Genomic DNA, 17,467 nt, shown 5'->3' with positions numbered 1-17,467 from the left:
GCAGAGGAGGATAGAAATAAAATGCTGTCCCAAAAGGTCCGGTTCTGGAAACACTTCATAAGCATGGTTTTTAAAGCCTGATGAGACCACATTAATCAAATTTGACAAGAAACTGAGAAATGTATTTCAGTGTACGAACATTTATTGCTTTATAGACCAACAGCAAAATTTTACCTTGTCATGAAATAAACAGTTTAGTTTCCAAATCCTACCTGTTCAGGCATGTTGGCAAGTATGCCAATAGCTGGATCAATGTGGAATACAATAAATTCTTTTGATAGATGGGCATAGTTTTATTTTGATACAAAAGTTAAGCATCTCAGTTATCCAAGGCTAAATTTAATCTCTTATCTTATCTTGGGCTCTGAGGATGATGCATGAAGGCAGCTAACAGCGATTACTTTGGCAACTGCATTTAAAAGATGTGATTATCAAGATAAACCACTCTCTTTTTTAAGCTCTGTCTGCATTGTGTAATTGTATATAGGATAGACTGTTAGACTGTGTAAAATATATCTTAGGTCTAAATTGCAAAATCAATGCCTTTCTGCAAATATTCAGAATACTTCATGCACTATTTTTCTCACTGTAATACATACATATATAAAAAGTATCTTAGAGTCTTATTCTTGCTAAAGATGGTTTTGAGGAGAATGACTTATTAGATGTGATAGAAGACAAGTAGTGTTAATATAGTATACAAAACACTCCCAACAATTTAAAAGTAAAATCTTAAGGAATGCACTCAAAAAAAAGAGAGATAAAATGTAAAAAGTAAAATAACTAAAGTAAAATTGATAAGTTTTTTTTATACCATCATATCTGCCAGTATTTGGAATTAAACATCACTTTGACTACATTTTGCTGCTGTCACAATTAACAAAATACTGGCTTGTGAAAAAAAATATTAATATATACAGTGAACCCTCGTTTATCGCGGGGGTTACGTTCCAAAAAGAACCCGCGATATGCGAAATCCGTGAAGTAGTAACCTTTGTTTTTTTTTTTTTTGCAATTATTATACAATGAAATACTCCATAATACATTGAAACCAAAGAACAAAACTTTTTTACAGGCCCAAGCATTTGTTTAACAAATAAAAGTACTGTATAATTTTTTATTTATTTTTTATTTTTTTTATTTTTTACAAATAACTACTGTACTGTAAAATAATAATTTTAATCATCAATATGAACTGAAGGCTTCAAATTGCGGAGATCAGCACCGCCCCACCGTGACCCGAGTAATTGGATTAGAACGGGAGAAAATGAAAACTGATTATGAAAAAAAAAAAATACAAAGTACAGTAGGACAAATAGTGAGTCACGTGTATTTCACTGCTCTTCTGACTGAGCTGCTGCATCCTGACTCCTCTCTGTAGCGTTTTTTTCTTGTAAAGCCCGCGGTGCAGGTGTGTTTTTTTTGAGAGAAGAACATAGTTATCGGTAGTTGTTGTCGCTCTTTTTAGGATCTTCCTTTGACTTTTGGGCCCGACCGCAAGTGCCTTTGTTGGTGCAGAACGTTTTGTCAATATTATGGGTTTTAGAGAAACTTGAAATTGCAAGAGAATTTGCAAACTTAAATTTGGCAAGCTGTTTTACGTATGTGTACATATTAAACCGCAACGTTATCGACCCACAGGTAGAGAAGAAGCGGAGAGACTGTTTAGCCAATCAGAATGCAGAACACAATGCACGATGCAAATTCGTGAAGCAGCGAGACCGTGAAAGGTGAACCATGATATAGCGAGGGTTCACTGTATTGTAGCAGTCAATTAGGGCAAGATTTAACAATCTGTTTAAAATGTATTAAGTCATATATTACTCATTTACCCCTATTTCAATATGTATCTTTTAACTACTCTCATCAGATCAGGATAAATCATTTAAGTGTCTTTCAGAATGGTCACTTACATCATTGGCATGCCAAGTATAGTGCTTGAAGACATAATGACATGTGTTTTATTGTTGCCCATTCCTGTGACATTGTGATATTGCCAACATTGTTTTTATCTATTTGTTTAGCTAAGAAAGGTATCGCCTATGACTTGTGACGAGAAAGTAGCTTTTTGAGTACAAATGATGCTAGTACAGTTCTGAAAACACACGCATACAAAAAAGAATCACTCACAATCTTGATAAAGCTGTTCAATCAGTAAAATGTTATTAATTATTGTGTTTGGATGGACCATGGTCATTTATAACCAGTGGTTGTATACATTTCTGCAAAGAAATAACTCTTAGAATGATCTTCCAATTATGTACAACTTTACTTGTCTCTTCTTAAAGTTAAGTGAACATTTGTGTTTTCCTTCACTTGGTCTCTGTAGGAAACTCAAAAATAAAATAAAATAAAATAAATCCAATGCAAAACAACATTTCTATGCCTTGAAGTGAAAAACTTATTTTAAATGTATGAGGGGCAGACTTGGAAAAAATGTATTCCTCACAGCTTAAGATGAATGCAAATGTACCCTTCACACTTTTTTGAAAGCTATAACCTCAACCATTTATATAGAGGCATGGCTGTTGAAGGACTCCATTATTTTAAATGACAAAAACAGAATGGTTCTGATTCAGCTGTAAGTGCACATAATGTACTGCAGATCTTTGTCCTCAATTGCTGTGAGAGAAGTTTTAATCATTTATATGTCAACATGTTTACGTGCATTTCAGGCTCAGCTTTAGGACTAAGTTTAACCTGCTCAGTGTGCATTTTATTGTAAAATTTAAATATTATTATCTCTACACAATGCAAAGTATGCCACATACACTGTGCACAGGCTGCAGTAAAATGTTGCATTTGAAAACACATCCCTTGATGGCTCATTTGAATAGAACTCACATATGGTATATGAAAGACAAAATGTTTCAAAAGGTAAAATTGCTTTAGGAAGTTATGATAATTATCCCCCCAAAGGTCTTCGAAATATACTGTCAGTGCTCAGAAAAAGCAGCAACCTTTTTCTCTTGAAGACTCGTTTCAATGGGGACTTACTTGACATTAATATGTTATGATATTTGCATAGTTAGGAGCTTCGGTTTGATATCACACTTATATTTGTAGTTTTACTTGTATCTAAACGGGATAAAAATGCTATGACATGTAATGTCAGTAGTTAAAAAAAAACTGTCACATTTCTCAACAATCCAATCTGAGATGCTCGTAAATGCTGCAGAAGCTTATACAACTTTCACATGATCAGCTTGTTGGACTAAAAGACATACACTCATAGTGCTGTAAAAACTCTTTGCCTACTTACAGAGTTCTTCACTTTTTCTTTTCATAATAATATGTAAATGTTTCTAAACATTATGAAATTTTGATTGTCAGACAAAAACAAATCTTTCCAAACTAACTTAGCTCTATCTGAAAATGTAACTGTCCCCTATATCTAATTGATTGTACCATCCTAAAAAATAAAATGCCCTTAAGCGCTTGCAAAGTCAGTTCCTTTTCCCACTTCAAATTAATTTTGACTCATCCCTCTCTGTGTTATTGTTATAACTCAGCCACACTGAAGCGTTTTTAAACAAGAATGTCTTTTTCAGGTCTCACCACACATCTAAATCTAAATTGACAAAAAACTTTGACTCAATCATGTTTTTAATAACTTAAATACATTTAAGCTTAAGATCATAAGCTGATGGGTGAATGTTTTCTTCAGGATTTTCCAGTATCAAACACATTTCGTTTACCCATCAGTTATGACAAGTAGCCCTGTTCATGAAGCATGAAGCAACAGAGCAGCTTTAGACCATTTTTTAATTATTTTAGGTCAGGTGGTTTTCACATGAATAGCATTTGGGCCTGCTTTTTCTTTTTATTGGATCATAAACACTTTTCTTAATTGAAGGACATGGGGTCTGCGGTACTTTAGATGTTGTTATGGGTTCTTTGTTACCTCCTCTTGGATGAGTTGTTGATACTGGCTTGGGAATAGTTTTGGTACACCAGTCACTCTTGACAAGGTTCATCACTATTTTGTGTTTGCTTCCCATTTTTGTGTGATTTGCTGAGAAAGAGATTGTTCTCTCTGGGTTTGGATGTTTTGCAGCTGAAAAGAGCTTTGCTCATACATTTTTTTTTTTTTTTTTTACTTTCACCGAGTTGTTATGATGTATAACCTGGCAATACGCTATTATTTGTACAACTGGTAGCAGCTGATTAGCATCTCAAATGCTCAAATAATACCAGAAGTATGACCCCAAATCCCAAAGGAGTTGAAAATGGGCCCCTCCTGGATGCAGGGCAGGACCAAATAACAGAGAACATGAAGTTCAAACCAACTACAGTATTTCATCAATCATAATAGGAAAAGATTATGTTCCCCCATTCCACCATCTCTCTGCCTTTCTAATCATACTGCTACACTGAGATTTAAAGAGGAGTGGCAAAACAAAATAAAGTAAATTAGCAGTGCTTGGTAACAATTAATGATGTCACCCAGGGTGTGTTACTGTGAAATGGTGTTTCTATTCTGTATTGAGCATGTCATGACAATCATGTTGTTGTCATATAGCAGTCTGCGGCCTCTTTAGATTTGGTGCAAGATTGTCCGCTACCAGTAATCCTGCCTACCCATAGCATCACCATCCACAATGACTCTTTGAAGATATTAAGATTATATAAGTTATGACAATATTTAATTTCCTTTTGGGAGAAATAAAATATTTTGAATTGAAAGAAAATTACAAACAGGAGGGAAACTGTTCAACTAAGACCGTGCAGATAAAAGCTGATATTGTTTGGAAAGAGTGGAATGTATCCAAATGAAACACCATTTTTTCTGCATCCTGAAAAAAGCATATGTATTGTTTTTATCTTTTTCTGTCTGGGTTATTTGATGCAACGGGTTATCTGATTTAGGTTTTTTTTGTTTTGTTTTGTTTACCACTCTATATCTGAGTTGTGCCATTTTTGGTAATCTTTTTCTGTTTTGGAGTGGAAGTATGATTACTTTTCTTGGAACTGTTGTGTTGCTCTTCAGTTGCCAGTAAAACTGTTCAAACAGTCATTTGCCAAAACATTCACTGTGAACAGAACAGGTTGTTCTAAGATAAGACGCAGCAACAGGAGATTGAAGGAAAATATATTTGATTCTGTTTTGAACATTTGATCTGGCCCTGGCCTACTGCTATGGAGCCCAGTAGAAATTGTGTCAATCACTGAGGGATGTAGAATAGTTAATAATAGACTAATCTAACTAAACCGTTTCAGCTAACTGCACATGGGTATTAACAGGGTACTGAAGCAGAGGAGGGTTGTCAATCCATTCCATAACAGCTTAGTCCTGTTCGGAGTTGCAAGAAGGCTGCTCAGTAGATGTCAGGAGAAGGTGTGGAGTACATCCTACATGGGTTGCCAATTCATCAACAATTTAAGGATACATTCATAGTTAGACATACTGAAGAATAACTATGAAACATGGTAGGAAACCAGAGTACTCGAGAAAACCCCCCAAAATCACCAAGTGCAGCACCAAACAGGTAGTTACAGTTACAACTGTTCATTCACATGCATTTTTTTTTAACCATTCTGGGTAATGCAGCATTTGTTTTTTATGGTCCTCTTGCATTATTTAAATGACCTCAAGGTACATCTGCTTTCATTATATGTTTCCAAAATGTCCAAAAGATGAAAAATGACTGACCTGAAATCACATTTGAATAGCTCTAAAACATGCTTTAATGAGATTTTGAATTTAGTTATCTCTTTAGGGCTACTGGAATTAAGATGGTAGTGAGACCATTGAATTTATAAATGTACTACTCTATGCACCATAATTAATTATTTTCTTTATTATTTCCTATGTAAATAAAAAAGCATGAAAGCAAATTAAGAAAAAAAAGGATGCATTCATTTCTATTTACTTCAAAGGAAGGAGGACTTCTAATGGGGTTCTTGACAACTGACCAATCAACTTTTAAGTTACCCTGGAGAAGGACAATTCATTTCTTCCCCTTCAATTATGTGACTCATGAGACCACAAAGTGCAGGTTGTTAAAGAGAGAATAGCCTCCTCTAACTTTATCGCTCATCCTGCATGTGCGTTTTTGTTTTGTATAGCGGTGTCCTTTATTGAGCATCTGTAAAGGCTGAGATAAAAGTGTGCTGACACATAACTTGAAACAAAAGGCCCCAAGGTTAAAGGGAACATGGCAACAATCCAGAGGCAGAGGAGACGAGCCAGAGGTTAAATGTAAAGAGAGACAGGAAACACATAAAAGATGCAATACAAGAAGATGAAAAAGGATGCTGTGGTTGAAAAGAAAACCATAATAATTTAGGTATTTTTAAAAAATATTCTCAAGTTTTAGCCTTGTGGTGCATTATGGCTCTGGTATTTCTCCACTGAACACCTATTTGCACTTCAGTGTCAGATGATGTTTCAACCTAATATTGTATATCCAGTTTCCAAAGCAGGGAAAAAAAGAACAATAAAACTTGCTGAATTACTTTACTTTTGAATTCCATGAATTCAAGCACGCCTCTGTTTAAATAGCTTGAACACGAGCAATTTGTTAAAGCCTGAGGAGCAATATATGGCATAAGCCATAGGCATGTTTAATTATGGCCTAACAGTGTCCTACCTGCAGCAAAAAGCTTTCTGCATAATCTCAATTTGAAGAATGACAGAAATGTTCTGACGGTCAATGTCCTGTCCTAAAGCAACTTGCTTATGAAAAACCTTGTTACAGTTGGTGCTATAGCTGTGATATAGATCTTTACACTGCTGTTACTTTTTGCTATAGATATCATTTACAACCAGTCTACAGTTATTTAGGTTTTTACAACTTGTCCAAACGGAACCTATTCTAAGCATGACTTGTTGCAGATAACAAACTACCAATTTAGGGCCCCAGCTTCTTTTTACAATTTTCCTAATGCCAAGGAATTCTAGAACACATATTTTTGTGGTTTACATCGGAAGTGTATTTTGGTTGACATTATATGATTTGGTACTAACAGTCCGGAGCTAAATCAGTTACTCTTCTCTGCACTGGTTCTCTATGGCTCAGAGACAAGACATTATCTTGTTAGTTTATAAATCAGTAAATGACTTGACACCAAAACACATTAAAAAACCTGTCACAATTGTATCAACCTTCCAGACCACTCAGGTCTTCAGGTTCTAGTCTACTCTGCATCCCCAGAATCAGAACTAAACATGGAGAAATAACATTTGGTTTTGATGATCCTCTAATCTGGAACCAATTTCTAGAAAGCTACAAAGCTGTCATCATTTTCCCTTACTTTGCCACTAAAAAAATAATGTTTTGCTTGCTTAGCTCAATATTATCTATGATACTATCTAATTTGGATATACCTTTGTGATAGCTGCATCGTCATGTAACCAAATCAATCACTCTTTATTAGAGTGAAGGACTATGGAAAAAAAAAAAAAAAAGCCATTTTCTTGTGACTTTTTGTGAGAAGTGGACAAGTTGTAGGTGAAGGAGTCTTCAATATTAATGGCTTCATCTGGTGTGTTGTTCTTTCTTGTACTTATTATTCCATTATCTAGGATTTCAATATGGCAATCTCACTAGGGAAGTTTTTGATCTGTTGTTTTGCTTAAAGTGTTTCATAAATTCCACTGAAGTTCTTTTGCTTCAGTGGATTTATGATTTTTGGACATTGCACCACGAAAGAGGTAACTGATTGTCAATGAATGCTGCTTATAGAACACAAAGCTTCAAATGTATATTGGAAAGCGTTAAGCTGATCATTTAGTGATGCTGAGGCTGATATCTTGTTTAAACAAACTCTTCCTACATAGCACAACTCGTATGTTAACATGCGCAGTTAAGAAACATGCTCTTACATTTTCTGTTGGATTTTGGTCCTTTGAAAACAAAAAGGGCGTTTTTTAAGAGATTGATCTTTATGCCAATATACTTATTTCTGTCTTTAGAGCAAATTTATTTTGGCCACTTTAAAGATAAGATGCAGAGTCAAAGAAAGGTAGGAAAGGAAAAGCAACAGAGCACTCTACACCAAATAACAGTGGACAACTATTGCAAACTAGCCATGGCTACAAACTTTGAAGTGTTTATTTGTTGACATCCAATACTAGTCCCTGCATAATTAAACAAAGGAATTAAATTGAAATGAGGTTGGCTTAAGGGTTAACTTTTTTTAGGAGCTATTCAAATTAGTTTTTAAACCCCTCAGTTAGAACTTAATTTAGGTAGTTTATTTCTTATGCTGTATGCCTCATTTTGCCAAAGTTAGTAGCTTGGGAATTTTAGTTTTGCTTGTTCCATATACTCTCCTTGATTTTGGTGGTATTTAAATGTTTCTTTCTCTCTCTCTTTTTTATTTTTTTATAAATATTTCTCCTTTGAGAGTAGGTCGGGTTCAGCTTTTACACATTGTTCAACTTTGGTTTGTGCCTGTCCCTGCCTGTTGGGGTTTAATTGTTTAGTGTGTCTTGCCAGCCCCTGTGTGTGTTTCTGTCTATTGTCCTGTCTTTTGTTATTCCATCGGTAGTTTGTCTGTTCATTGGGCTAACACTCTTGCTCTGTTGCGTGTCTTCTTGTTCTCAAGCTACTAGTTTAAATTCATGATTTATTGGGCTGCATGGAATGACTAGGCTTAATGGTAAATTGTTTTATGTTGACTCTTTTGATTTATTTTGATAAAATTTGGAATTTCTGCTTCAAACTCTATCAGTTCCTGAGAATAATCCTACCAGTGTGGCACATGTGAAATACATAATGCTACCCCTTTAAGTTAATTTTGAAAGGAAAATGTGCACTTATTTATTCATCCTTTTTAGTTAGTTAAATCTATTGGGCTGCCTTTAATATTTATTAACATATCTTGTTGATGTGCAGAGTCCACCCGGCTTACAGAATATGCACAGTACGCACAAGCATGTGGGAGCCTCAAGTCTGCCTGATGTTACAGCTGTGTTAATTAGAATTAGCTCAAATCTAAAACTTGTGTGTACCGGCCCACTTTGTGCACCAGTGGGAACCCTGTTCTCTAGTAAATTTTGAAGTAAATGTTCTCCCTGCAGCTGGGCCAATTATCATAAATTTTTTAATGAAAGAGTTATCATTTTTCAGTACTAAGCCAAAAGAATTGCAATCAAAATTAATTTTGGCAACTGAAGTCAGAGTCTATAGTTCAAATATGGAATAAGGGCTTTAATCGTGTGTGTAATCTAACATTGATTCAAAATATGCTTTTACTTTATTATGCCTTAAAACAGTTAGTATTTTAGTGTTTTTGTTTGTTTGTTTTTTGACACACCAGGACTGAACATTATATAATTTATACGCAAATAACACCCAGACTTTTAAAGTATGTGTTATATGAGACTGTAACAAATCAGGTACAGTTCAAATAAGTGGTGAAGTGTATGTTAAATATTTAATCGAGAGTTCAGCAGTTTACGGTAAAGTTTATACATTAAATCATGTTATTTACATCCTATTACTGCCAATAAATACTGAATTATTTTTGGTGGTGAGGTTTTTACCTTACTTTTGTATTTCTGAAAAAAAAAAAGAAAAAAAAAGGAATTGTTCTCATTTGATAAATTGAAACCAGCAATAATGTATTCCATGATAATAACAGTTTGATGACAATTTGGTGCTCAGTATGTATAGTCTTTGTGCACGTTGGTGGTTTAAGAAAATGTAATTTCATTAGCCTGTTTCCTAGATGTGACATTATAAAGCAATATAATTTAATGTTGCCCATTAAAATGACCCACAGGATTTGTGCCAATTACGGATAATAGAGTCCTACCTTGCCATCAGGTTACCTTAAAATCTCATTTCCTCCTCTGGCAGTTACTGACCTTAACGTGGATCCACAAAAAACATGCATACTTTGCTAATGCTGCTGCACACACAAATACAACCTTTTGTTGATTTGAGGTAAAAAAAAAAAAAACAAGGAAAGGAAAGAGCATTGCCTTTAAATGCCTTTCAGCTACAAACACACAAGCTCTGCATGCACTAATTGTTTCTGGCACAGTGTCTCTGAGGTGTGGAGTAATAATGTAACAAGGTATTACTTACAGAAAGATGCACTCACATGATTTTTAAAGCTAAATTTGTTATAAGCTTGCAGTTTCAGCAGCATGACCTACAAAACCTTTATGGTATAAGGTAAGTGCCACACTAAGTTGCAATACAGATACAAAATGGCAGATGAAGGACTTTATATTGGAGCATTACTCTTGTTATGTAGTGTAAGTCAACTGTGTGTAAGTAACTTTGCAAACCCCTGAGGGAGAGAGAGAGCATGGCATCATCAGAATTGGCCTTCATATCCTCAGTGGTTGTAACCAGGCGTGAGACATTTGCCCTGACTGTTACTTGCCCTTAGTCACGGTCACAGGCAGTTAAGTGACCAATTCCAATTCATTTCTTGGGGCTAAATAATTATTTAGAAAACCTATGTGACAGAATGTTGAACAAGACCCAGCCATAAGGTTTGCCTTGCTCTAATTTTAAGGCAGTCTGATCTTGTTTAAATTGTTGTTTACATGTTAAAGGTCAAAGAGTAAAACATATGAGTAACCAAAGAGGTGTTGAGCTCTGTCCGATTGTGTCATGTAAATGGATATAGAATAGCAGATAATTTTTTGTGATGCCATATATTAATTATTTCACATTGTTCATGTGACCTCACTGCATTCACTATGATAAAAATAGAAGTTCATATTTAAGGCAGAGTCTCACAAAACATTTTATATGATTTGATATATCATTGTTATAGTTGTCATAGATACAGGAATGTTAACTTTGACTTAATTAAATAAATAAATAATGTCATGGAGTGTGCCAGTCTGTTAATCAGTAGCATGTACTGTAAGTACAGGCATGAGCCAAACACTGGTGGTTAAATTGTTGCATGAGAAAAATAAACAAAGCAGTTGGTTGGTGTGTTAGGATTGAGAAATTTCCACTCTAAGCTTTTATACTGGGAGCACCAGGCTAAGGTGATCCCAAAATGCAACCACCCATTTGTTGAACAAACCAAAAACAGAAACACAGACCGTTATCTTCAACACATGCGATAGACAGTTACAACAATGAAAACTTTTTTTTGTCTTTCATTATGGATGCCTTATCCTAGGTGTTTGATTTGGTTTTATTAGACTGTGGGAGAACAACAAAGTACTTTGTGGCAAAGTGTTTATTTTTTATGACTTCATACCTTTTTCTACACTGATATTTTTGTGATTTGAAGCATATGTGTTGGAATAAAAATATATTGCAGTAATGAGAGAAAAACAAAACAGAGAAATGATCTTCTGCACTTCCCACCACAGCTTTATTATATCAACTCGAGCTCATTAATGTGATTTAACCATGCTAATACGTAATACTAGTCACACTGGTGCAAGCACATCAGTAAATGATTGGCACAGCCCATGATGCAATATCATAGAGATGGTGATGCAGTCTTTTCTGCAAGTCAAACAACCTAAACCATGTGCTTATAATCCCACATGCTGCAGATCCCTTTCTGACATTACCTCATTTTCAAACTGTTTTTGCCTTGAATAAATACGCATAGTCTCTTCTCTTACATTGTGTTTGTGTATTTGCTCTTTGTCTACTGCCTTAATGACTAGTTGGAAGAAGAAGAAAAAAAAAAATCAAGATATTGGTTTACATTCAGTAGAAAAGCCCTGTGGTGTCAAAGTGAGAATAATTTTCTTTTCTTGAAAATAATGCGATTTCAATGGCCGTAAATCCAGGTACGTATATGAAAATGCGCCAGGTGGAGACGAACAGCAAATATAGGGACTTTCTGGAAAACTGGGACATCCAATTTCTCAAGATAAAACTGCTTGCCTGGATACTCTAATTTCAGACTTATGTATTGTGTTAAGAACTCTTTTTGCAGGTTATAGACATGGTAACCTTTAATAAATTGAAATGTTTTCAATCCTTTCGCATTTGCTATATAAGCAAACTTTTAACAAAAATCAAAGCTGCATAGAACTCATCAAATTAATATTTATTACTTGTAGGGGAAGAGGCTCTGACCATGTATCTGGCCAAGAACAAGCTGGACAGAAAGCTGGTTAATGCTACGCAGAATGTGGAAGCCCTCCATCAGCTGGCATCATCCTACTTTATTGACCGTGATGGTACAATGAGGAAGTTGCATGAGATCCAGATCTCCACAAATGCCATCAAGGTTTGTATATTTTTACCATTAATATACCATGCAATGTATATTTTTACCATTGCATCATAACTGCACCATTAACATGATACAATTATGATACAATGACTGAAAAACAGAATTCACAGAAAAACATAATTTGTTTGTATGAATTATGTTGAGAACATAGTTACATAGGGTACTTTTGTTCAAGATTGGAAATTTTGCTTTTACTAGCCATAGTGCTTTTTCATTAGCCTAATAACACAAATTTGCACAAAAAAGGAATGAAAAAAATGGCAAAAACAATATAACAATGAAATGCTCCTAACTTGTGTTTCATGACACCTAGGAAAAAGCCATTTTGAAAAGCAAGTTTCATATGACCTGATCCACAACCTTTTTAATGTGGCCCCTGCTGTAAGACATTTCATTACTATTACTATTACTATTTTGACCCATGTAATTTGTTGTGGTTGAGTTGATGAGTGGTAATTATAACAGATTGCTGGTCAAGGACATAGAAATATGTCAGATTAGTCAAATTGACACCTTACTTGTGCTATCAGAACATGATAAATTAAACTGAGGGTCCTCAACTCCCTCCAAAAAAAAAAAAAAAAACAGAAAAAAGTGTCAAACATTTCCATGGTAAAAGAGTTAAATATTTCAGAATTTCATTTGTTTACATATTTTTAATTCAATGGTACTTCTGTCTTCCTAAAGCAGGTGAGATTAAATACCAGGTTAATTTACTTTTATCATTATAATATTCATATTTTGTATTTAGGTGGGACTTCTGCTTGAAACGTTTTCAGCAATGAAGTCACTCACTGACTGATTTGTCTGCAGACACTGAGGCAATGGAGCTAGAAACTAGAGCAATTAAATATTAATACCATTGAGCAATATTATCAACCACAACCAAATGGCCTTTAGAAAGATCCCTCCTTTCTGACCATGTTTCAGTAATTAAGCCAATTGGTCATTCTTGATTTGCACAAAGAAGGAGGGTGTTAAATAGTATAAAAAAATAATCCTACACTTAAGCACCTTTTATGTACCGTACTTTTTTAGAGTTGTAGATTAAAATGACAAGCTTACATTTTTAAGGTCTACTGCAAGCATAAATTCATTTCTTTCTTTTAATATTAATATTCTTGTATAATAATTAGGGATGTTATGGCAGTGTCATAATATTCCTTGTCTTCTGTGACCTTGTTATGATCCATGTTTCCTTGACATTGAATCTATTAGATTGCTAAAACAAACACATGCATTTAAACTAAAATAATTAATAAATACATGAACAACATTAAAGTGAACATGAGAGTATATAACTACTTCTCATATTTGGCAGTTAACTTGATTAGCAAGTCTGCATAATAGCAATGATGACAATAAGGCATAATATTATGACTTGTCTGTATCTATGCAGCCTCATACATAACTAGCATGTACAGTATGAGGCATAACAAGTAGCGGTGTGTGTGTGTGTGTGTGTGTATATACATATATATGCCTTTTTTATATTAGAAATACATAATATTATGTATTAAAAGATGGCTATTGTGACGATGCTTCAAGACCTGAGTTGTGGAGTTGGTCTGACCCAGTTTTTGAGTCATCATAGCTTGTCAAACCCGTTCAGATCTTTATACTTAGCCAGTTCCAGGATACGGTCTTCACATGCAGCCCTATATATCTTACCTACAAATAGATGCTTTAATAAAGACATAATCAATACTTTCACTGTACTGGTCATAATGTCATGCCTGGTCAATTTACATTTGTTATCCAACACCTGAAAATATATCTTCCTTTTTTCTACCCTTTACCCACCTAGCAGTAATGTTCTGATTTAAATTGTTCTAATACTAGAAAAGAACAACAACAAAAAACATTCTTCTGGATAAAATCTTGAGAACTAAACATAATAACACATTTAGAATTTGACATAAAAACTGTGTTGAGAATAAGAGTGAAGATAAGCATAATTGTTTATTTTCTTTCTAAGAAGGAGAGACAACACGGAAAAGATTATATCAAGCAAAGCCAAAATACTACTGGAGGTGTGTATGGAGAGTAAAGCAGCCTCAGCCACCACAGCTGCAGGTAGAATTGTGTCATCTGCCCAAAGTTAAATGACACCTACTCTAGAAAAAGCTGGCTGCTGTTAATTTCAAGCTTTGCTGATCGTAGTTGTTTAGTTTTGCATGTATTTAGAAAAATGCCCAACTTGTGGAATTTCTTTTTTCTCCATCCATGAAAATGGGCAGTATGACAGACACTTTTGAAAGACACACTAATATATTTTTCCCACAATGCATCAGAGTTAGAGCATATTTGTGATGTCCCATTCCAGGACAAGCAACCCAACCAACATATAATTGATTAATTACAGATTGACAACATATGTTTGTCAATTGTTAGTATTTGAAAATTACATTAAATTAATTTATGAGAGGAAAACGTAATCTTAATATTGATAGAATTTCTAACTGAACTAACAGAAATTTGAAACATGCCAAGGATTACTCCTGTTTGCCATATTACACTACATATAATCATTGCAAACACTTTATAGTGGATTTTACAAAGTTGCATCAATAAATTATATTTTGTGCAAAAATTTGAATTATAACCAAAATTTTAACAGAAATTGAATACTTCTGTTTTTCAAGGTCACAACAAAACTCTGTAGGGGACATAGTAAAACCTTTTTTATAAATATGTTGGACTCAACTTAATCAAATAAAAGTTAAAAAAAACAAAAAAAAACTCTCATCGACGTTGTTGCATATCTGTGCTTGCACACCTGCAAAACAATTGCAAGTACACGCAATGCTCACCCCACCAAAGCTTAACAACCCTGTCTTCATTTAGGGAGCACCTTTCCAGCTTTTTGTTGTTTTGAGTGACAAGTGGATTAAGGGGCTTTGGCAGATGAGACTTCAGGTAGCAGGAAGTCAAGCATGACAAAATTAAGCAGACCTGACAGCGACTGCTGCTGAGTCAGTTTCTAGGGAAAGCAAGGCAAGTGGTGTTGGGAAGACAGAGCCTCGATGCGGCACACGCACTGACGCACATGTCACTGCAAAGCAGAGTGGACTCTGTGCCTGTTCATCAAAACTGATGGAGCTATAGCATATGTGAAGAAATGGGGCCTTGCCTGCGCTCAGAATAGACCTTAAAATGCATCAGTGAGAAGTGAAGGGGAAAGTTAGTAAATGTTATACGAGATAAACTTTCTATGTTCTTATCATGGAAATATTTAGCCTTCAGAGGATTTAAAAGGTGTTTTTCTTCAAACACATAACGGAACATTTCTGTTCATGTAAAAATGTTGAAGAATATTGGTTTTACTTTAAGATGGGTATCTTTCAAACATGGGTCTCCAGGACCTCCATGAGTATTCAAACATGTTTGAGATATGGCACATCAAGAAAACCTATATCCAGTGTGAAAGCAATTTTGACACTGCAGTTCTTCACATCAGCCTTCCCTGCCAATTAATACAGTTTTACATCTAGACCATATCTATACTGAAAAACAAATCCTATAGTCAACCATCTTATTTGCAATTTGGAGGTGTGTGTGCTTCTACAGAGTTGTCAGTCTTATTCCAATAAGATCCCACTGCAGAATGGTCTCTATTTGAAAACTATAAGCTATATTTCACTGAGAGCTCAACACAAAGCAATCTCTACATTGAAATGGTCTGGTTAGGCCACTGTAGTTTTTATTGTAGAGCTCGTAGATTGTTTGTTTTAATTGCATAGTGAGATCCTTTTTATTGCAGCTTGAGCAGTAAAAGAAGGGAATGTATCTTGAAGTTCCATCACCATGGGGGGAATTAATCAATTGCTTCAATTGCTGCCAGCTTGATTTAGACATTATTGGTGCACTGATCTGAGACCAGCATAGACAGACTTTCAAATTATTTGATGACAAGTAAACAGGTGTTTATGGGTTCCACCTTAAGGATAGGTGACTGGTTCTGCTACAAGGATTTGCCACTCAGGATCTAGTATCCTAATCCTAATACTGCCATCAAGAGAATGAACTACCATAATCTCATCACATAAGTTGTGTGCTTGTTGAAAAAAGTAGGGCATTTGTCACACTCTGTTCCAGATGCACCCCAGAAGACCTGGGGTGGTCTTCTGGGGTGGTCTTCCCCAGAGAGAACGTCTACCTTCTGACTTTTTTTTTTTTGGCTTAGAGAACTACATGAGCTTTTTTATTTATTTTTTTTGTTTGTTTGTTTTTTGAAAACGATGCTCAACTAAGGTTTTTTATGAATGTCAGAAAAATGTGCACTAGCAAACCAAAGAAGTAGCAAAAGTCCATGACTGTGTGCAGACGTGACTGTAGAAACATCATGTAAACTCCAAGACGACTTTGGTTCAGACTTGCATAGAGGTAATATTTGTGTTGTACTGTAATAACAATATTATCTGCCAACCATTATTTTATTCCTTTTCAGTTCTTTTTGCAATAATCTATACAGTGAAATTAAATGGTCTTTTTTAATGCAGTATTATGCTTAAATACATCTGGAATGTGGAACACAACAAATACTTGAATAATGAATAGTATACGTGAACTGTAACAAAGGCAACACCATCCCACCAGTCACGTTGGCAACAGACAGACGATGATCAGAATGTACAGAGGAGGCAGAGTCCATCAGAAAGCACAGATCTATAAACACAGAGAACAGGGCCTTTTCTCCTTCACTATTGATTTGGTATGTCGGTGAAACCTGCTTTGGAGTGCAAACGTCCAATCAGTCGAAAAGGAAAAATAAATAAAGAAAACCTATTGGTCAATAAAAATGTTTCAGACATTTTCTGTCTGCAAATAAGTTAGTTGAAGGCAGATCTACCACTAGTTTAAATGTGTTTTAATATTTAAATGATAAAATCTACAATTCTAACTAAATTCTATAATAGTATTCACTATTGCTCATGCTGGCAACTTGTACTGAAATATATTGGCTTTCTTTTATAAAATACATCTACAATGAATATTAATTTTAGACCTGAGGCCAGTTTAGATACCAGCAATTATGTCAAATTAACATTGGAGAAGGACCATCTGGCTTGTTATTAGCTAACAGTTCAAAAGGCAGCCTGTGCTGTTTTGTGGGCATTTTTGTTCACTATAATGCATGGGTAACCTTATGAGCACAGTTAATACTGGACAATATGTTGGGGTTGTTTGTAGCAACATGTGGTAGCCTAGTAACCAAACAAGTCAGGTCAAAACAATTAGGTCTTTCTGCTAAACTGGTCTGACTAAAGACCAGACCTGCTTT

The 17,467-nt window shown here is 34.9% G+C and overlaps 1 protein-coding gene across 1 annotated transcript in view; it reads left to right on the top strand.

Annotated features, from left to right (window-relative positions):
• Window positions 1-17,467, top strand: part of brinp1 (bone morphogenetic protein/retinoic acid inducible neural-specific 1) — a 117,049-nt gene that overhangs the window by 62,708 nt on the left and 36,874 nt on the right. The window contains exon 4 of the mRNA XM_032570103.1: window positions 12,008-12,177. Coding sequence (XP_032425994.1) covers window positions 12,008-12,177 — 170 coding nt within the window. The remainder of the gene's footprint in view (window positions 1-12,007; window positions 12,178-17,467) is intronic.

Source organism: Xiphophorus hellerii, chromosome 8, assembly GCF_003331165.1.
Source record: "Xiphophorus hellerii strain 12219 chromosome 8, Xiphophorus_hellerii-4.1, whole genome shotgun sequence".
NCBI classification, from domain to species: Eukaryota; Metazoa; Chordata; class Actinopteri; order Cyprinodontiformes; family Poeciliidae; genus Xiphophorus; species Xiphophorus hellerii.
Note: the sequence above shows the minus strand (reverse complement) of the source record. Positions and strands in the feature narration are given on the sequence as shown.